Source organism: Protopterus annectens, chromosome 1.part1 (assembly GCF_019279795.1).
Source record: "Protopterus annectens isolate FY-2018-M chromosome 1.part1, PAN1.0, whole genome shotgun sequence".
NCBI classification, from domain to species: Eukaryota; Metazoa; Chordata; order Ceratodontiformes; family Protopteridae; genus Protopterus; species Protopterus annectens.
This window is the reverse complement of record NC_056726.1, coordinates 1,176,334,269-1,176,357,770: the sequence shown is the minus strand read 5'-3', so window position 1 is coordinate 1,176,357,770 and position 23,502 is coordinate 1,176,334,269. Positions and strand designations below refer to the sequence as shown.

The 23,502-nt window shown below is 37.4% G+C and overlaps 1 protein-coding gene across 1 annotated transcript in view; it reads left to right on the top strand.

Moving 5' to 3' along the window:
* The window catches only part of LOC122815857, a 299,383-nt gene extending 276,782 nt beyond the window's left edge, over nucleotides 1–22,601 (top strand). The window contains exons 7-8 of the mRNA XM_044088675.1: nucleotides 13,237–13,274; nucleotides 22,044–22,601. Coding sequence (XP_043944610.1) covers nucleotides 13,237–13,274; nucleotides 22,044–22,187 — 182 coding nt within the window. The 3' untranslated portion in view covers nucleotides 22,188–22,601. The remainder of the gene's footprint in view (nucleotides 1–13,236; nucleotides 13,275–22,043) is intronic.
* Nucleotides 22,602–23,502: the final 901 nt, after the last annotated feature.

Genomic DNA, 23,502 nt, shown 5'->3' with positions numbered 1-23,502 from the left:
GTCAACCCAGACTGCAATGTAAACAGGGCTTCTTGGAAAAATAGAATCCTTACACAAGGGATATCTTACATGTGGAATAATCTTTACCTGCATGATAAATGGTGTGACACCTAACAACCTTCAAGTTAAGTAGTCTGCTTAGGTTCACATAAATTTACCCAACAGATTACTAAATCAGCACTTTTCAAGCAAATAGTAAAGCTACTGGGTATACCTCATGGGTTCCTTGACTATTGTCTAATACTAACCTATGAGCCTATGAGAGGATGTGTCCATCTTGGCCTTTTCAGGAACACACCAATGCCATGAGTAATTGATGATGCTGATGCAAATAACACTGGCAAATCAATTTATTCAATCAAGTTTTGTACAACACAGCAACAGTGTGAATTTGGTCTGGTAATCAGTTAACGTGATACAGCTAGCAGCTGAAATGCAAATACTTTTAATGACCTGTTTGAGTCCAGTGAATGGACACTTTCGTTAACAGTTCAAATTTCTAAAAATAATTGTGGACTTCTTTGATTTGTCTATGCAGGTGAATTCCATCCAAGTAACCAAGCTAAGCAGCAGTTTTATAAACAAAAGAGAAGAAATTTTGGTTTTGAGAATTTTTCTAAAACAAAAAACAAGATAATAAAAATAAGGATTTTGTACAGAGGGAAGTTGGACCAGTTTGACAACACATGGGAAATGACTCTTCATTCTCATTTTGAACAAGTAATTACAGTGAAAGAAACTGCAGCAGCAAAATGAAAAATACAAGAAATTCAAACAAGCATCAATAAATAACAGTAATTCAATTTGAAAGAAGTTCAGAGAGCATATCTGAAAGTGAATGAGGAAAAATTCCAGAACATCAAATGTTCAAAGTACAAGATGCCAAGGGACATGATAGCAAGTATTGTTTCCATAAGAATTCATTTACATGCACTGGCAATGATTCCTTTCTTTTGGGAGTTGGTATGAACATGGAGTTGGGGTCTGTGTGTGTGTGTGTGTGTGTGTGTGTGTGTTTGTGTGTGTGTGTTTTGTGTATTTACATATATATCTATATCTATCTATATATATATATATATATATATATATATATATATATATATATATATATATATATATATATATGCATATATATATATATATATATATATATAGATATATTAGTTGAAAAGCCCAAACATTGAAATACTAAACATTGAGATGAAAATAGGGAAATCTTACATTGAAAATTCATATTATCATACCTTATAATATCACACTCAAGTCACTGAGGCTGTGTAAACGTAAAAAAGGGTGATACACCTTTAAGATGTTGTACTGCATACCAGAAATCAGAGAGAAAAAAAAAACAAGACTATGGCAGATGCTACTTTTGCAAGCCCAGATTCCATCAGATACCTCTGTAACACGCTTTCACAAAAAGGTAAACCAGTGCTAACAATAGAATGTAACTATATTCACTAAATGGAGATCTGTCTAAACTTAACAGAATAGCTGTCCATTTAAAGACAGCATACACAACAAAAGCATACCTTCTCAACATTTTTGCAGGGGGGCAAGTCTCCCTGCACCCACACTACAATTGGGAAAAGGTTAGATTTACATATCCTCACTGTAATGCAATCTCCATTGAAAAGCAATAAGGAAGCTATAAATTTGTCCTGTATGCAGCATTCTTTTAAGTGTAACTCCATCTCCATTCAGCATATGTAGTTCGATGTTCCAGGTATATGGATTCACTTTAGAATATCAAATAACCAAAAACTCAAAACTCATATGGTTGAGACCATATGATCGAGTTTTTGGAAACCTGAAAATCTAAAGTGAGTAAAAACAAAACACAGAAAACATTAAAATAACGTTTATGCAGGGGGAAGCCCCCCTCCACCCCACACACCATCTCCTACTTACATATATGAACTCCGAGATCGCACTACAGTGAGGACATAGGAAACCTCCCGTTCTGTGCTTCTGCATACATCGGGGAATGGGAGATTTCCCTTTTCTTCGCTGTAGTGTGATCTTGGAGTTGATATATTTAAGTAGGGGGGTGTGGGGGGTGCTGCCCCAGCAGAAACTTTATTTTCATGTTTTCTGTGTTTTGTTTTTACTCACTTTAGATTTTCGAGTTTCCAAAAACTCAATCATATGTTGAATGCTAAATTTTTGAAAATGAATTGGTTGAATGCACTAAATTGAATGATCAAAATGTTAAAATAAAATTAGTCTAAACTCATAATGTCAAAATTATCGAATTTTCCCATTTCTGCACTATAGTGCGATATTGGAGTTGGTATATTTAAGTAGGGTGTGGGTGGGGGGCACAGCCCCCCCACATGCGGGGTGCAGGGGGGTAGCCCCCCTGCAAAATAGTAGAGGTGATCTCATTGCTTTTTTAATTAAATGATTTTAAACATTTTGATCATTCAATGTTTTGGGTTTAGATGTTATTTTTCAACCAAATTAATATTCAACATTATGGCATTCGACATTTTGAAGGTAAACCAGATATATATATGTCCCCTTCAAAACATCTAAAACCCATAACATCTAATTTCTTAACATTGAGACCAGAACATCTAAAACCCAAAACATCTAAAACCCATAACATTGAATTTCATAACATCTAACAGTACAAAGCACATGAAAATAACATCCCTTCCACATATAACGACATATAATGACACCAAACTACCAAACACACTTTTTACTATGTTTCTGCAGGGGGGCCTGATACAGTGGGGTTAGGAAATTAACTTTTTCCCACTGTAGTGCAATCTTGGAATTAGTATATTTAAGTTACGAGGGGTGTGGGGGTGCAGCAGGGCTTGCCCCCCCATAGAAATGTAGTAAAAAGTGTGTTTGGTAGTTTGGTGTTGTTATATGTGGAGGGGATATTATTTTCTTATGATTTGTAGTGTTAGATGTTATGAAATTCGATGTTATGGGTTTAGATGTTTTGAGTTTTAGATGTTTCAAAGTAGACCTATAAATATATATATATATATATATATATATATATATATATATATATATACATACACACACACACACACACACACACACACACACACACACACACACACACACACACACACACACACACACACACACACACACACACACACACACACACACACACACACACACACACACACACACACACACACACACACACACACACAAACATCGATTCATGTAGTGTGGCACAATAGTTTTCCAGTCTGTGGGGAGTAAACACCTCTCTCTCCCATAACAAAAACAATTTACTACAGGAAAAAAATGGTACTTGTGAGCAACAAAGGTGTTGCTGAAAATCCTAAAAAAAAAATCTGGAAATAAAGAACCATGCACTGTAGACAAGCTCAGCTGAGACTTTAGAGTAACCAAGCAATTATAACTTGTTTAGAAATCAATACTTCTTATTGAAAAGCAAAGAGATGATGACTTTTGCACTTAAAAGAGCTTCATCAGATCTCACTCCAATTTACATGACATACAGTATTTATCTTCTTTAACAGAAACATGATCGTCAATTCACTCAAGCTGGGGTCATACGTGTGTGTCACAGGCGGTTCATCCAAGCTACAATAGGATAGGTCTCATGTTTCATACCTGCTCTGTATATCTACTCCTATTTGTAGCCAGTATGGTATAGCTTATGTGCTGTATTACTATCCTGTGCGGCTACTGCCATTTGCCATATTTGCCAAATGTGATAAGTAGATGCTATATGCCATGTTTAGACTCGGAACAAGAACTAAAAAATATGTGACAACCAGTCACATTAAAATCCTTAAGGATTATACTCCAGGGATCATAACTGCTTTTCCATGACAGGATGAGTGTGACTTTCTAGTGATAAATCAATTATAAGTTTGTTCAAAGAGAAAAGTAAGGTTTCTGTTTGTGTAAAGTCTGAAGATAAACTGTAGCATTTTATGGCAGTTAACCAAACAGGGTAAATGAGGAAAGAAATAACTGACTCTTATTCAGTTTGTTCTATCTAAATTCTGTCAAACAAGAACATTATAAAAGGTTCTCGGTAAAGTGTCCTAAGTCCTAGCTGCCTCAGTTGTAATTCCTATCAAACAGCATAGTGTATCTCCTGCCAGAAGAATCAGTAAGCCTCCTGTAAGTGTGTCTTGTACCAGTGCCTGTTGTCTAGGGAAAATGGAAAAATATGCAACTTTACTCACAGTCTAACCCTTGGTAGTATGCTACCTGACATAAAGGATATAAGGTAGGTGCTCCCAGTCACAAGCTCATCCAGATTGTCCTGATATTTGCTTGTCTCTTCATTTGCATGAAAGTGCATCCAGTCTGTTCCTTCTCATTATCAAGTTTTGTGATATATATATATATATATATATATATATATATATATATATATATATATATATATATATGGATCTACTTAGAATGATTGAAATACCAAAATCTCAGCTGCAATAACATCAACCACAAAAGATAAACAATACAAATGGCAATAGTCAGTTGTGCATGGGCAAGGAAAATCCTTGCTGTATGTAAACAAAAATTTGAGAAAAAAGACAAAAATGTCATTTTTTGAAGGGAGCTAAGCCTCCAAGCATGTCCCAACCAACCCACTTCTAAATATATATCTTAACTCGGAAAATGCACAATTCTTAGGGGAAGGGATGTATTTCCTAATAAATGAGACTGTCAATCTCACACAACTGTCAATCATCTACTTTGTCAAAGTGTGTTAATCAAAGAGATGTCAACATTTCCGAGTTTCAACCAAAGTAAAGGCTCCCGTAGATAGATAGATAGATAGATAGATAGATAGATAGATAGATAGATAGATAGATAGATAGATAGATAGATAGGTGTGATATATTGATGTTATAAGAGAAAGTAATGTGGGCCGGTCTGCCCTTTTCATTCAAGTGCCACTTGTATGGATGACTAAACATCCACAGCTGTGCTGAATTTGTTGGTTACTGCAAATTAAAAACTATAACCTCTTGTTTCAGTAGAGTGCATGTGGAACAAAATATAATAATGTTTCTCATTGCTTTAGTTAGGATGTAGCAGTGTTGTTTTCTTTTGGAGGTTATGGAAATTAATCTACAAATTTAGTTGCTGATGGTTTGTGGAGTATACAAGTTTTTGGAACCTGCAGTAATGACTGGTAGATCACATTCCAAATTGGCCAGAAGTACTCTGTTCCCAGGTATGGACCCATAGATAAAATTATAGTGCGGCTGATGAAATGGTGGTTATGTCAAGCATGCCTCTAAGGAGAGAGGTATTGTGGTACATGCTTTGGATAACACATGCTTGCAGAGGTAACTGTTTTTAGTTTTCCTGTTAGTCTTGTGTATGACTTTGAAGGAAAGAAAAGAACATATATTACAGAAGTAGCCATCTGCTTTTCTACTAATATTTTAAAGTAATGTGATAATGTAAAATATGTATGTTTTAAGTCCAGAGTGCATAAATAAATCCACTCTTTGAAATGCACATCAGAAAGTACTGTTCCATTAAAAATGAGGAAGTTCTGGTTATTAGACCTTATGAAATTGGTTAGGACGTTGTCAGATTGCTTTATTCATGGTGTGTGTGTGTGTGTGTGTGTGTGTGTGTGTGTGTGTGTGTGTGTGTGTGTGTGTGTGTGTGTGTGTGTGTGTGTAGCATATTGGAAACTTAGTACTAGATTGTTATGAGTGAAAACACATAGTATTGTTGTAAAAGCACTGATGTTAAATACCCTTATTGGGAACAAAGTAGAAATGTAAGTATAATTTTTTCAGATGATTTTTTTTTTCATTTGTGACTTTTTAAAATGTGTTATTGCTTAACAGTAAAAATGATTGATAAAGAATTGCCATTCAAAGACAGAACAGGAAAAAATGCTTGGAAATTAAAATAAGAACATTAACAAGATATGCTTTATAAGGGAGAAGGGATGTGTGTTTTATATATTGAATGACTGCATGAATTGTGCATGTTAGCTTGGTGTTCAATGGGGAAGCACACTCTAATAACATTGTATTCATTCATTTATTTGTTTATAGACTTATTTACATGTTCATAGTTTATAGGAACGTACTAAGCTATGGATCTGTGAGGATCTTGGGAAGCAAGCTCTCTTCAAGGTGTCATCCCTGCTAAGTGAGAACAGGCAAATCTAAGCTAACGTTGGACAGAGAAAAGTAAGGGAAACTTGGACAAAAAGCAGTTTATAAAACACTTTCATGAGACAGAAAAGACAGTGGCTGACCACAATATATAACAAGCCAGAAAAGAAGAGAACCAATGAAAAGAAACTATTATTTCAAGCCAATAGTGTAGTGCTACCTACAAAAGTAACAATTAAACAGCTCCCACTAAAATATCACTACGCTCTCCAAGACTGCATCCACACTAGCCTAGAACAGACTGATACCAAAGGAAAGTTGAACAGAGAAAAGTAAGTGAAAGTCAGATAAAAAAGAAGTTTAAAATCTACAGAATGGCAAAATTACATTAATTGTAGTGGTAAAATGCAAATAACTTAATATTCCAGAGTCTTTTTGAGGCTGTGAAGCATGTGTAAGCTTCAGTTTGCACATAGACACATCTCATTGCAGTATACTAGAAAGACATCACAGAGACCAGCCAGTTACATCACATAACATGCTAGAAAACAATAGAAGCAAGGCAGGCAGTTATAAATTGAAGCCAAAAGTGTACAGCTGCCTGAGAAAAGTATCAGTTAAACAGCACCTGCTAGAATAACCAGTGCTGTCATCAAGATGGCATCCACACTATTCCAAAACAGGCTGGAACCAACTGGAAGCTGATATAAACCTATGAACCTATAATGGAGACAAATAAGTGAAACTCAGATAAAAAAAAAACAATATGAAATAAGCGAGTAGAGTGTGTTGAGCAGATGGAAAGAATACTTTGAGGGGCTGATGAATGAAGAGAATGAGAGGGAGAGAAGGTTGGATGATGTGCAGATAGTGAATCATGAAGTGCAGTGGATTAGCAAGGAGGAAGTAAGGATAGCTATGAAGAGGATGAAGAATGGAAAGGCTGTTGGTCCAGATGACATACCTGTGGAAGCATGGAGGTGTTTAGGTGAAATGGCAGTGGAGTTTTAACTAGATTGTTTAATGAAATCTTGGAAAGTGAGAGGATGCCTGAGGAATGGAGAAAAAGTGTTTTGGTACCAATTTTTTAGAATAAGGGTGATGTGCAGAGCTGTAGTAACTACAGAGGGTTTAAATTGATCTGTCACAGCATGAAGTTATAGGAAAGAGTAGTGTAAGCTAGGTTAAGAAGGGAGGTGATGATTAGTGATCACCAGTATGGTTTCATGCCAGGAAAGAGCACTACAGATGCGATGTTTGCTCTGAGAGTGTTGCTGGAGAAGTACAGAGAAGGTCAGAAGGAGTTGTATTGTGTCTTTCTGGAATTAGAGAAAGCCTATGACAGGGTGCCTAGAGAGGAGTTGTGGTATTGTATGAGGAGGTCGGGAGTGTCAGAAAAGTATGTAAGAGTGGTACAGGATATGGATGAGGGTAGTGTGACAGCGGTGAGGTCTGCGGTGGGAGTGATGGATGCGTTTAAGGTGGAGGTGGGATTACATCAAGGATCAGCTCTGAGTCCTTTCTTATTTGCAATGGTGATGGACATGTTGACAGACGGGATCAGACAGGAGTCCCCGTGGACTATGAAGTTTGCAGATGACATTGTGATCTGTAGTGAGAGTAGGGAACAGGTGGAGGAGACCCTGGAGAGGTGGAGATATGCTCTAGAGAGAAGAGGAATGAAGGTCAGCAGGACTAAGACAGAATATATATGTGTGAATGAGAAGGAGGCTAGAGGAATGGTGAGGATGCAGGGAGTAGAGGTGGGGAAGGTGGATGAGTTTAAATACTTGGGATCAACAGTTCAGAGTAATGGTGATTGTGGAAGAGAGGTGAAGAAGAGAGTAGAGGCAGGATGGATAGGGTGGAGAAGAGTGTCAGGATTGATTTGTGACAGATGAGTACCAGTAAGAGTGAAAGGGAAGGTCTACAAGAGGGTAGTGAGACCAGCTATGTTATATTGGCTGGAGACAGTGGCATTGACAAATAGGCAGGAGTCAGAGCTGGACGTGGCAGAGTTAAAGATGTTAAGATTTGCACTGGGTGTGACGAGGGTGGACAGAATTAGGAATAAGTATATTAGAGGGTCCGCCCAGGTTGGAAGGTTTCGAAACAAAGCCAGAGAGGCAAGATTACATTGGTTTGTACATGTGCTGAGGAGGGATGCAGAGTATATTGGGCAAAAGATGCTAAGGATGAAGCTGCCAGGTACAGGAAAAGAGGAAGGCCTAAGATAAGGTTTATTGATGTGGTGAGAGAGGACATGCAGGTGGTTGGTGTGACAGAACAAGATGCAGAGGACAGGAAGAAATGGAAACAGATGATCTGCTGTGAAGACCCCTAATGGGAGCAGCTGAAAGAAAAAGATGAAATCAGCAGAACAGCATTTAAACTTCACTAGGCCAAAATAGGCTGAAACCAAAGAAAAGTTGAACTGAGAAAAATAATGAAACTAAGATAAAAAAAGCAGCTTATAAATAGCAAAAAAGCACTGAAACCAAGCTGTGCATAACAAGCTGAACCATATAAAAGATGAACAGATAAAAATAAGTTAAAATCAGATAAAAAGCAGTTTAAAATTAGCAGAGTAACAAAGGGCTTCCAAGTGCAGTAATAACTTCCACACACTCTGAAAAAGAAGAACTTGTTAAAGTCTATGTGAGGTCCAGAAATACTTGAGTTGGTCTTAGTGAGTTTGTTAAGGTAGCAGACCACCTGACTGTCACTGCGTGTGCAAATAAAAATTAAATTATCACTGGACTACTGTGTAATAAAACTGAAGTTTTAAACTACAGTATAAATGGAGCTCTGGATGCACTAGTCTTTCATTATATGGATTATTTTGAGAAACGTCAAGATTCTTTCTTACCTGGATCATGTGTAAGGTAAAAGATTTAAGTCCAGAAAGCATAATATTTGGGGGAAGATTTGGAGAGAGCTTGTGCCAGCCTGCAACACTATCCCAGTAGTTAAGCTCAGCTCTGTTCCCCAGTAGGTATGTTATCCTATCAGGCATTTATTTATTCATTTGCAGTTTGTTTGCCAGGATGTTCATTGGGCCTGGAGGGGCCCATTTTCAATGGAGTTCTGGGGAGAAAAGTTCCAAGTTACATTATACGTGATAAAAAACATAGTAAAAATATAATAGATACAAGTTATTACAAAACACAGAAGTAAAAGTATTAATAAAACAGTACAGGTGTTAGTAGGTGCAAAACATTCAATAATATTTACAAATATTGGAACTAACAAATGCAAAATAAAAATCAGTAAAAATTAATAGTATTTACAAATATTGGAACCAACAAATGCTAAATAGAAATTAGAGCAATGGAGGATGATTACAAATCTTTTTGCCCTTAGTTGTATTGAGTTGCTAAGAGACTTTATGTAGGGTTGGAGCAGGAGCATTCCCACCGGGAAGTTAGGTGTGAGTGGAGTAAGGTTTTAAAGGAAGAGGGGGTTCTAGTAGTGCAGATAAGAGGTGGGAGTGAGTTCCAGAGTTGAGCTAGAGAGAAGGACAGTAGCTGTTTACCAGGTGGGTGGACAGGTTTGTGCAGTTCAATCATATTTTGGGTGTTAGATTGTAGGAGTCTATTTGCTAGGTGCATAGTAAAGGTAGAGGCAAGGGAAGGACAGAGGGAGGGACTGAAGATGAGTTTGTGAGCATGAGTAAGATGACTATAGGTGAGGTAGTTGGGGAGCTCTAACCAATTCAGCTTATGAAGGGCAATACAGTGATGGGTAGAGGATCTTTGACTAGTAGCGAATTTTGAAAACAAGAAGAGAGTTTTGTCTTAAGGGAGGATTGCAGGTTGGTCAGGAGTGGGGCACCATATAGGAGGGATGGGATGAGGTATGGGGTAAAGAGAACAAACTTGTTAGAGGGAGAGATGTAGTCAATGTGGTGATGTGGTATGTGGAGTGGAATGTGGAATGTGGAGTTTCTGGTGTGTTTTTTTATGTTTACTTGTAGGTGAGTATGAAACTTAAGGTGGCCATCAAAAAGGACTTCTAGTAGTTTTGAGTTAAATACTATTTTGGCATAATGCTTAAGGTGTTTACCTTACAGACACAAGGTGCAGGGCTTGATTTTCACATGGGATAATTGGCTAGGCTTAAAATGGCCCACAAGGGCACTTAGCCTAGCACTAATCTATGAACCTATGAACCTAAGAGGTGTATTGCTCTGACCTATGATAGAGAATGATTTTTTTTGTCTATAATGGTGGTTTTAGAAGGGGTGAATATCATAAATTTAGTTTTGGAAGCATTGAGTGCCAGATGGTTGTCTAACATCCATTGTTCAGTGGAGGAGAAGGCTTCTTGGGTTAATTTTATTAATGAGGGGATGGAGGTGGCAGAGCAGATAATTGTTGAATCGTCAGCGTATTGGATAAGGTTTGCATTAGGAATTGTCTGGTAGAAGTTGTTTATGAAGATATTGAACATTAGAGGACCCCGAAAGTTGCCTTGGGGGACACCTGTGGGAGTATTAAAGAATGGGGATGTGGCTTTCTTCCATTTGACTGCTTGTTCTCTATTTGAGAGATAACTGGTAAACCAGTTGATGGAAGAATGGGATAGATTTAGTGTAGAGAGTTTAGTTAGAAGAAAATTGTTAGAGATAGTACTGAATGCCTTAGAGAGGTCAAGGAGGAGGGTAGATACAATACAGCCAGAGTCACGAGCTTTGTTAACTGTTTCTAAGAAGGAAAGGACAGCAGTGGTAGCACTGTGGCCAGGCCTAAATTCATGAGTTAGATGGTGGTTGTTTATGAGCAGGTGGATACATTTTTCGGGAAGTTTAGAGATGGGGGATAAGATGTAGAAAGGACAAAAGTTAGCGACATTGTTATTGTTGCCCCCTTTGTGAAGGGGGATAATATAGGCCTTTTCCTCAGTTGGGGAATGCAACTTTCTTTGCTAGACCGATTTATTAAAATGCATATGGGGAAGGCAATGGCTTCTGCAGCTATCTTTAGAAAGTAGGAGGGAATTTGATCAGGGGCATTACAGCATGGTTTCAGGTTCTGAAGAAGTTTTTTTATAGTAGATATATGGCTGGGGATCATAGAGAAGGGAGGAGGTTGGGGGATGGAAATGCTAGGGATAGAAGAGATGGGGAGGGTGGAGGTGAGGGAGTAGCGTTTTTGGAGAAGGATGATGTTAGATTGGTAATAGAATCAATGAAGAAAGAATTAAATTGGGTGGCTAAATCTGTGTCAGAAGCATTTGGATCAGGGTGGGTGGGGTTTCTTTTTTCCCCTGGGTTAAAGAGAGAGGAGATTACATTCCAGAATTTTTTTTGGTTTGTTTTGTGGTTATTTTGGAGTGTAGAGAAATAGGATTTGAAGTTTGAAATTAGTTTTTTTACTTTGTTTTGAAGTGTTTTGAATTCATTTAGGGTAAGGATAGTTTTGTTTTTTTGGCAGCATCTCCAAGCTTTGTCTCCAATATGCATGGTGCATAAGGTGTCTTTAGTTATCCATGGGATGGAGTTACTTTTGATTCATTTTGTTTTTAGGTGGGCAAAGGAGTCTATTAAGTTTAAGAAAGCTGTATTGAAGTATGTGATGGCATCTTCTGGGGATAGGGTTTTAGTAGGTTCCAATTTATATGTTTTCGTGAGTCAGTGAAGGTATTAGGGTTGAAATTTTTTAGGGAGCATGTAGAGATATAATTGTGGGATAGTTGTGTTACCCCTAGACTTCTTAGTGTTATGTTAATGTTGCAACTGTGAATAATATCTGCTATGTTATGAGAAGATAAGATTGATATTTCTAGTTAAATTAATTTCATGATTACATATTTTTGGTACAATATCATAACTGTTTCTTACCTATGAACCTATGAACTTATGGACTTTAACCTACTGCATATCCACTATGAATCTCCAAAGACAACAAAGGCACATTATCACTTATCTCAAACATCTCACTATATGCATATCAGTAAAATCTTTGTAATGCTTGTATTGCTACAGCCATTAATACAGTGGTCACATCTAGCATTTAACTTTATTTTGGCTTATCCCAAGGGTAATATGGGGTTGACTCATAATTCACACTACCACACATGTGCACAGCCCTCTCTATCACTGACCTTATATTATGCCTGCTTTAGTGCATAGTCCTATAGGTCAGAACTGGTACTGCAGGTACTTGGGCTGTATAGAAGATAGTGACTGGATTATTAGTGTCAACAGTTTGCATAGCCCATTAATCTTACTGGTCAACTTCTTCCAAAGCAAATTTCTAATTAATGAGACAAAGAGGACCTGATTCCCCTTTTGGAGTTGAATGTACAATTTTGACATACTTCACTTGCCTGCATAGCTCGAGATATCTCAACGTCCATTTGTTTGAATGTGGCACTGGGTCAGTGTTTTGGATTCTATATTACTCCAGTGTAACTATTTGGATTTCTAGAGCCAGTCTCTCAATGTGTGAGACATTTTAGTCAATGGTTTCATGATGATGGATGAGCACATGGGTGGGATTGCTGCACTTAAGGACAGATTTTGCTGCATTGTAGTCGCATTGTTAGGGTCAATGTGTGTAATATGCTCTATTCTACTTGTATGTAAGGCTGTTAGACTGTCCTGATGCTATGGGTTTTAGCTGTTCTGTGTGTAAAATTGTGTAAGATTGTGTGGGAGTTACTGACATTTATACACGCTTTTATCCAGACTCTTAATAGCTGTCACTCTCACATAGTTACAAAGGAAACAAACTTGTGACTAGATTAAAATAATTCAGAATGTATTAGCAAGCTAAACTTGGAGACTTTCCTATCATCGCAATGACCATAGAACAGAAATTTAGAGAAATCATAGAATTCTACATTTTAATAATATTGCACGAGTACTTGCAAGCCTCCACTCAGTAAGAACAGGAACATAATTAAACATATAGACATATGTCTGTGTGTGTGTGTGTGTGTGTGTGTGTGTGTGTGTGTGTGTGTGTGTGTGTGTGTGTGTGTGTGTTTGTTTGTTGCTAGAGTTGTGCGGTATAGCACATAATGTTAATTATATATTACATTATATATTTCATGTCTTAACGTAATTACCTTCTTTTAAGCAGAAAGACATCTATTAAAAGCATTTATTTATTTTGTCTTCCAGATTCAACTGATGGTCAACAAGCAGTCTCAACAGCAACTGTAAGTAACTGACCTCCTCCGTTTCAGACTCTTACATCCCTTGTGCATCTAATCCATTACCTCTGTTATCATCTTTCTTTCCTTGATCTACTCTTCAGCTCCTTGCTCAAATAGTTTTTCTTCACCTATCATCTTTTTCTCCCATGGTACTACTTAGCTCCCCACTCATGTACTCCGTCTTCACCTATGAAATTTCAGCTCTCTACTCAATAATTTCTCAAGCCTCCTTACCTGAATATATCATGTATATCCAAACAATCAGTTTGTCATGCAGTTTAAATAAAAGTGAATTTCAGCACAATAATTTAAACCTGCTTTCGTATACATGTTGTAATACTGTTAAGACTTTCTATGTATCTGCATGAATCTATTTCTATTTGCGCAAATCTATACAGTATGTAACATGAGCCTGTATGAATATATATTGTATGTAAATTGAGCTTTTCTCCCTGGGCCTCTGCTAAAACTGCGCATTGGGCCAATAAATAAATAAATTGAAAAATTGATGTTCCGTGAATTTACTCATCACAACCCCCTATTTCCCATTTTTTTCTATGGAGTTAGGTTGTCATGTTAACTGTTGCAACCTCTCAAGTCAAGGGCACTCTCCTACCTTCTCAAACAGCTATGCATGACTGTTATGGGTCTTCTCTCAGTCTATCCATCTCTTTGCTGGACATCCTTGTTTCCTCTTACCTTTTCCCTGGCTCTCCCACATTTTCTTCACCAGGTTATCCTTTGCTTTCCATACTTCTTACAGGACTATCATAATCTGTTTATGTTCACCTTCTCTACAACTGGAGCTACTTTGGCTTCTGCTCTGATGTAATAATTCCTTTGTCTGTCCCATGGTGTGCATCTTACCACCAATCTCTTCATCTCCATTACCCCTGGCTTCCACAACTGCTATACCTTCACTGCTTGGGTTTCTGTGCCACACATGGGTACTGGATACACCACTGTTTTGTACACTTTACTCTTCAACAGCTTTGGCATTCTTCTGTCACACTCTCTCTCTCTGGCACTCTGCCAGTTGGTTGCGGCCCATTTGATTCTAGCTTTGATCTCCTTATCCTGACTTCCCTTCTCTTCAACCAGCCCTCTTGGATACAGAATGCTGTTAACCTGTTCCACTATTTTCCCTTCATCTTCTTTCGATATCCCTCATTTTCCTCCATGACCACTGTCTTGTCTGTAATAGATTTCATCCTATGTGCCTTCAGTTTTGTATTCCATCCCTCAGAGTCTGCTTGTAATGCTACATCATCTGCAAACAGCAGCTTTGTTGATCTGTCTCCTCCAGTCTGTAAGGTAATGTAGCCCATCACCAGTATGAAATGCAGTGGGCTCAGAGCTGAGCACTGATTCACCTCATACCCATGGAGAAGCCTTTGTGGGTCTAAACACTGTTCATATGTGTGCCATTGGGTCCTTGGGCATTCTCTGCATGAATTGTACCAATGTTTCCTGGATTTTGAACCACTGCAGGACTGCCTAAAAAGCTTTGTTGGGACTTAGTCATATGCTTTCTCCAAATCTAGGAATTCCCAGTTGGCCTCTTTCCTCATGTGTGGCTTCTTCTGCACTATCTCTTCTCAGTACAAACACTGGGTCAGTTATGCTGCATCCCGGTCTGAATCTAAAATGCTCTTTTTCCTTCTTATTTTCTACTGCTGTATATATTCGTTCAGTAATCACCCATGCCAGCTCTTTCATATAGTGTGATAGGAGTTCCATACCTCTATACTGTCCGGAGTGATAAATGCCCCCTTTCTTTTTGTATGTTGGCATGAGAATGTGAGAATGCTTATCCTCCAGTCATCTGGGATATGTCTTTCCTGCATACTACTATGAATAGTCCCAACAGCTATCTCTCCACTAACTCATAAAACATCTTAATCAGATGTGCCATGGCTTCATCTGAACATTCTGCTTTCCCGGACTTATTTTTCCTTAGTGCTGTTATCACTTCTTCTAGGGTGGGTTCTTCTTCCTCTTTCATTGTAGGACATGTATGGGGCAGTACAACTTCTGTTATTTTTTTCCTTCATTCAGAACCTGCTGGAAGTATTCCTTCCCATCTGCCTTCGATGTCCTGTGAACTGGTGAAAAGGTTGTTGCTGGCATCACTTAAAAAGGAAGTCTGATGACTATCTTTCTTTATCTTTCTGTCTTTGCCTAGCAACCTGATACAGTATCTTTGTTCCATCTGCCAAGTCACCTTCTAGAAGCTAGTAAAGTACTACTAATGTCTTGCTCTTTGCTACTGCAAATCCTCTGTGAGTGTTTTGTTAACCAAACAATATTCCTCTTTAGCTTGGCGTCTTTTTTTTCTGTCTCCCATTTTTTCTGCACATTCTTTCTTTTGATAACTTCCTGGACTTCTGAATTCCTCTGCACTAAGTTTAAGACTTTAAATAATCTTGTCCTGAAGAAAATTAAATCAATGAATTATGCCACTATATAATTTAAAATGAAAGCCACATTGTTTTACTACAATTTAAGGTAATAGTGTATATAAATATAGAATGCAGAAGAGTATATTACGCTTAAAATAGCAAGTGTAAACATTTATTACACCTACATTTTCTGTTATGTAACAAGATGCATAGGTAGTTGGCATGGATTACATCGAACACAGGATGATGTTGGAATGCAAGAAGTTAAAAATTGTGTAATAGAATTAGTCTGGAGAAAAACAAGAAGCTTTTCAAAGCGGAGAACAGTAAACCATCTATATTAGGATATTAAAAGATCTCTAATTATCAAGATATCTTTCCCTAAAATTAATTAAAGATTTTAAATTAAGCACTGGCTATTTAGATTTCTAAACTATTTTTGCAAGTACTTCCAGGTAACAACAAGGATGATACTAATTTTTCAAATTTTAGGAAATTGCAGAATTTCCAATCTATGCCAGTAAATGGGTTACAGGGTAGGGATTATCACTATCCCAACTGTCAATACAATGGGACAATTGAAAGCTAATAATCTGTGATGTTTGCGTGTGCTGCACATCCCTGGGAGAAATAGGAGAACCATCCATTCAGTAGGATAATCCAGTTATGTGCAGAGATTGGCACACATCAAATAGGTGATCATGAAAGTACCAGGAAAAACAATTACTCTTGCAATTTTTTTTGTTACGTACAGGACAATGTGCAGTAGAAGATGATAAGTGTGAAACAATTACAGAAATGTAATGCTTTGGGTGTCAACGTAATGAATACAGAAGCACATTCAGGAAGAGGGATAAGAATCCATCAAACTGTGTAGACAAAATGATAGAACAATATATATTTTATAATTAGTGTAGTTACATTTAAGTAATTTAGTATTGGCCAGAAGAAATCCTTTTATAGCTATGAGACAGTGATGGACAAGTGTGGAGGAATACATTCAAGATTAATGGGGGAAATGTTAAATTACAGAAAGAAAGGAAAGTAGGTATCAACAACAATGGGTTATAAAAGTATAGATTGGAAGATGGATTAGAAATGGAACACCAGGCCAGTGGTCTTGAGACAACACACGAACTAAAGATTACCAGAAGAGTAAAAATTAAATTAAAAAGAAAGGTTGGTAGAGGATAGGTGTAGCTCAAGTCACTTGTGATGCAAAGGAAAACTCTTGAGTTCAATTTGCCTAAATTTTGAAAACATAAGCAAAGCCCTCACACCAATTCTCACAAAATAGCTAAACCTTGTCACCCTGAGTGCCTGATAAAACTCAGAGACCCCATGGCTTAGTTTTACAAGGTTTTACCCATGGCACCCATTGATTTCAGGAAGAGTTTTGAATGCAGCATCTCAATTTTAAGGTGGAAAAGTTACCAAACCCTATGTTAAAAAGACAACATTGTCCATCCAGGGACATAAACAAGCCAGACAAACATGGAAATAATGCAACACATTAAAACCAGAAGGAAAGTCACTGAAGAGTAACAACTAGAAGTAATGGAAAGTAACTTCTATCTTGTGCTGTAACAAATATGGGAAGTTACTAAAAACATAAGACTTATTCTGCATGGTATGAGATTAAAACACGTCCATTTAAGCTGAAAGGGTTCTGAGTAAACTTGTAAATTAAATTTTACAAAGCATGGGATTAATGTGGTTAAAGTAACTGAAACAGATGTGCATTGAAGTGGTCACATCTGTGACCACTATCTTTAACAAATCATGGTCAGTATAGCAATACCAGAATTGGAACAGTGTACATAATATTCCACTTTTCAAAGCTTATAACACTGGAAACTCAAAAGCCCACTCAGTGGTTAATTTTACCTCCGTGGCTAGAAATTTTATAAAGAAAATCATTCTTGAGAGTCTACTGGCACATATTACAAACAATAGATGGCAGTTGGAGCACATCACAGTTGTGATACTAGAAAGTATTTTTTCATAGAAATGGGACAGCTGTATGTGAAATATTTCATGGGCAGAGACAGCAGTCAAAGAAAACAAATGGAACTGCTTCAAAGATGCTAAACCTCACAAGTAGCTTCTCCCCTCTCTATTCGCTTCTTCCCTCTCTATTAGGTACTATTTAGCCTGTACCCTCCAACATTTCTTTTGATTCTAAAGCAAATTCTAAATCTTTTAGTGCTCAGCATCTCCCATCAGCCACTGCAGCTGTAATTTTATGATGTATTTTTTTTCCGTGCATTATATTTGCAAATTTACTATATCAGTTATAACATAGCCAAATATTTCTCTTACATATTTGTCTTTACTATGCAGGTATACCTTACTCTATATTATTTCATTATTCTCACTATATGTTGATTTTTTTGGGTTTACTATCACAATCTCGCACCTGCCTTGTACGAATGTTCATATTTCCAAACCAAAATGTCAGAAATCAAAAAATTAACAAAACAAGACCGAACGAGGTATTTTGGAAAAGTCGACATATCAGAAATGTCACTTTACCGAAAATACCACACTTCCGATGAACAGCAAGGAATGTTTTTGCAGGGGGGCAAGCCCCCCTGCACCCCCAACCCCCTCTGCTACATATATATATATATATATATATATATATATATATATATATATATATATATATATTTATATACAAACTCCGAGCTTGCACTACAGTGAGTAAAAGGGTACATTTCCCGATACTCACTATAGTGCAATCTGCATTCAAAATGTTGAATTCACAACAGCAAATGCTAGTATGCATTCGCTGTTGTGAGTTCAACATTTTTTTTCTGTATTTGCAAATATTGATTTAGGGCATTCGGTCTTTCCAATTCGGGCAAAGTCGGATCACCCTTTTGATAGTAAACCGATTTTTGGATATTGCTATTCTAAATTTTAATAATACTTATATTTTATAATTTAGTTTGTATTTGACTATCTGTTCTCATGTTTTATGTTTTGTGGATGTATTGCCTATATGGCTTGGGTCATGGCTGAGAACAGTCCTTGAACCAGTTTAGTTACACAAGTAACAAATGTTAAATAAGTAAACAAATAAATAATCCATTCCAATTCCCATCCCAAATAAGTGCCTCCCATTTATAGAAGAGCAAAGCAGGTCTTACCTGGGATGAGTTTACAAGTGTCAATGTAATGATCAATGTTTGTCTTGAAAGGTGTGGCAATCAGAAATGCAGCTGGCTTACCTGGAACACTGTGCAGGTTCCCAAAGTTGCACCTCCATCTGCATTTATTTTGTAGCTGCAGCAAGCTGCTTGCTAAAACTATAATAGATAACCTGCTCACTTCAGTCAGAATCACAAATCCATTTTGGTATTTATTTATGAAGTTACTATCTCTTCTTGGCTTTGTTAATATAATGCCATGACTGAAAATCCACACCATTGTCACCTGCCATTTGTGGCCCCTGAAAGCTTGTGCATGTGGCAGTTTCCCTTTTTCATTTGACCCTGTGTCACTTTTATTTATTTATTTATTTATTTATTTATGTTTTTATTTTTGTTTACCAGGAAAGGCTAACTGGGATTAATCCCATTTTAGCGGAGTCGCATGGAAAAAAGTTACACAGTTATTGCAGATATAAGTGCAGAGAAAATTACAAAATGCATACATAGTGTATCCTGTCAGTGAGCCAGTTAACTATCAAACATGTTATAAAGGAGTTTAGTGAGTGTAGTTAGTACATGCTCCATAGTTATAGTTGGAAGGTGTTTTTGGGGGGGCTGGGGTGAGAGGAGGGTAAAGTTGGAACTGAATGTGTCTGCTAACCGGTTTGCTATATCATCAGGCTTGGTGAATGTGGCACCATTGACCACCAGTTCAGTACATTGCTGTGTTCTGCCTTTGAGGTTTCTGACATAGCTGTAGAAGACTTTTTGGTTATCTTTCACCTAGGAGGATGTCTTAACCTCAGTGTTGGCTCTGCTTGACCTAATTAGCTCTCCTAGTTGCCTATTTACTTTAATGAGAGAGTTTTTTATCCTTATGTGAATTAGCCTTCCTGATATTTGCCAGAATATGTTTCCCGTTTTTTAATTGGGATGCCACCAGGGCAGTTTGTTTCTGAATTTAGTCCTTGGCTTAGTTCTAGTAGGTGCAGCAGCCTCTGTGCAGCGATTAACATAGTGGTACAAAGTTCTTGAGTGCAATTCAGTACAGGCTGCTGTGTTCACTGCGTTTGGGGGCATTGAATTTTGACACACCATTGCACAATAAAAGGTAATTTGCCTTGGAATATTTCCTATATTTCCTAACCGTTACTGGTTTTAATGTGATTATGGAGTTGATTTTTATTTCACAGGAGACAGGTTTATGGTCAGACCTTACCAGAGAGGACAAAGCATTGTGAGGAATGTAGCATTCTCCTATATTTGTAAGCACAAGGTCCAGTATGTTGGAGACTCTAGTGGTCATATTCACTATTTGCTCAAGTGTGTTTGTATTTACAAAATCAATGAATCTCTGCGTCTGTAGTTTTGAGGCTGTGTAGGATTTCCAGTCTATACAGGAGTAATTAAAGTATCCTCTGAGTAGAGCATTAGCATGGATGGTAAGTATTTCCAGTAGGTACAAGTATCCATTGAGAGCATCTTGGGACATGGAGGGGACATCTAGCTGGGTAGGATATGGTACAGAATTTTGTCTATGGTGATCTGCACATGGAGAAACTCCAGCACATCATTCTGTTTGACCACCCTAGAGGTATGTGTGTTATTGATGTATATCAGGACACCTCCACCTTGTCTTTGTCTTTGCAGCTACTGGTCTAAAAGTCTGGAAGGCACTGAAACCTTGTACTCTTGTGATACACACTGCCCCTTTAAACCAAGTCTCAGTAACTGCACAGATGTCCATATTCTCAAGTGTGAGGGGGGCTTAGAGGGAATGTTTTTTTAAGCTCCTGTCATTAACCAGTAACAGCTTGAGGTTTATTTGAGTTGATTTTGCTATGTTGGTAGGTTTTTCAATTTGGCATTGTCTAAAAAAGGCACTATGGGGTGAATAACATTTTACCCGGTATTTGAAAGCCTAGATGGAAAATGTAAAGACCATCCTTAACAAAGCAACAGGGTCTGTTAACTATGTCCTCCCAAGCTAACAAATATTGGATCCCCTTAGAATGGCACCAAAAATGCAGCCAGTTGTTAAAATCAATCACATCCATGTGGATGTTTTTAGAACTAAATAGCATTAGTTTTGTCTTTTTGTGATTTACAAGTAGGTCCAAGTTACCTAGCCAGGATTTGCTGGATAGGAAAGCTTGCTAAATGATATTTTGCAGGATAATATTATCTGAGTAGAGCAAATGAGTGTAGGTTCATCTGCATATTGTACTATGGTTGCTTGTTTGGAGGCAGGGTGTAGATTGCTAATAAAAATATTAAAGTGAAAAGGTTCTCAAACTGATCCCTGGGGGATGATAACTAAGACTGAAAAAAAATGTAATAGTCTTTGTACCATTTATGCATTTATTTACTATTAGATAAGTAGCTGTGAACACAAGTTAGGGATTGAGTACTGAGCCCTAGAAAAGGGAGTTTATGAAGTACTTTTTCGTGTACAACTGTATCAAATGCTTTTGATATGTCAACGACGGCAGTTGCGACTAGTTTGTACTTGTTTTTGAGTTCATTGACAGTGTTGGTAAAGCTGAGTAGGACAGTTGTAGTACTATGATAAGGTTGGAATTAAGAGGGAGAGAGGAGGTTCTGGTCAGTTAGAATTATTTGGGAGTGCGTGGATTTCTGCATGCAATGAAAGTTTATTGCAGGTGTGAGGGTAAACATTGTTTAATAAATTTGTCCATCCAGCAAGTTTTATTTATGTTTTGGTGGATATTTAAATCTTTAGTTTTAGTATTTGTTGAGATATTTATCTTTCAAAGGGATACAAGATCAAGGAGGGGGTCCTTCATGGCATGAAATGCAAGGCTTGGATCACAATGAAGGAGGCTATAAAACACAATGTATATAGAAGGGTCATCAAGCCCTTCTTTGGAGCCAGGAGACAATGAATCTTTTCTTTTAGAAACTTTTGAGGTCTTTCTAGCTGGGTAAAGTGTCTGGATAGTACATACCAAAGGGAGCATTGTATTCTGTAATCAATTTGATCAGAACTAAGTGCTGGACGACAATCACGTGTTGTGACCTGAACATCGTACACAACCCTAATGAAGTAAAATATAGCACTGAGAATAGAACAAGAATAACATTTGAAATAAAAGTTCATCCAAGGTAAAGTGATGATGAACATTCAAACAACAGGGTTACAATATATATGATTGAATGTTCACAAATATCTTTTTGTATTTGTTTTGCAGGATAAGCCAAATACCGGACAAGATGAGAATGGTCTCACTTATGCTTTACTGACTTTCCAAGCAGCAAGTAAGCCAAGGGCCAAAGATGAGTCACACACTGATCCGTCTGTATTATACAGCTCAATTGCTCCAAAACCAAAGTGAAATGCATGCTGCTGTCTCATTTTGCATTATTCTCAGTAACGTTTGAATTCTCTCTACCTCTAGTATTGCTTGTCATTTTGTACTTATTCAAAGATGTTCAGACTTGCAACAAATGTTCTGAATATTCTCATTTAAGATGGACTGCTGCGAAAATTCTGTGATACCTAATGCAAGCTGCAGTTTTTGCTCTAAACAATGAGGTTCTAAAAATGTGAAATGTTGAAGGAAATAATCTTACAAATGTTTTATTAACTTTATTGATATAACCATATATGTGCTATTATTCCAATTTAATAATTCATGCTGTCCAGATAACAGAGCAGTAGGTGCCTAGCAAGTCGTTGCAATTGTACTGCATATTGTGTGCATTTGGGCCATAATGCTGAATACCATTATCAGTAAAGATATAAACAGCCACAGTGGATTATTTTGCAGTGCACTACAGTGGTGCAGACAGATGCTGGGTGTTAAATTAATTGAAGTATCTCAGTGAGAAACCATATTCTATTGCAGCATTCTGAAACATGCTATTAGCTTAAAAACAAATGCAGAAAACACATCAGTGGAAAAGAGATGCCTTTGAATCAGCCAGTGAGTAAACACTGACTACTGTTTTAACTGAAACACAGAAACTGGACATCCAGATAAAATGTTTTTGTGCTGGAATCTAAGAATTTTACCAATACTGCTCAATCTGTCAACACAAGAAATCTACACAAAGGTAAAAATAATGGGGTGGGGCAAAGGTCCAAAAATAAGGACAGATCTTAAGTACTACTCTTATAAACTTAGAAAGGTGATAGAATAGAAGATTTTGCATTGGCGTGTATTTTCTAATGGATAAAACTAATCACTCTGGATGTCCACACCACACCACAACCTCCAACCAAGGAAACCACCGTGAAAAACTTTTCTATATCAAACTTCACCTTACTTAAGACAGAAGCAGAAGGTTTCACAGCCCCCACGCTGAAGGATAATGCTGCCCAAGATGCAGGAACTTTTACAAATGTACTCTATGAGCACCTACAAGGATGCATGGATCGTGCCACCCCTAGCAAAACCAAGACTCACTCCCCTAAGAGAAGGAAACCAGTCTGGTGGAACCCTGCCATAAACAGGCTATGCAATAGAAGGAGGAAACTAGTTCAGAAAAAAAGCAAATCCCAAGAAGGAAAGACAGCCCTGATCAGTACCAGTAAGAAAATAAGGTCCCTCATAAAATCCTCAAAGACTAACTTTGAAAGAAAAATAGCCAAGGATTCAAAAGATAACCACAAAGCCTTCTTTAGTTATGTCAGGAATATAAGTGGCA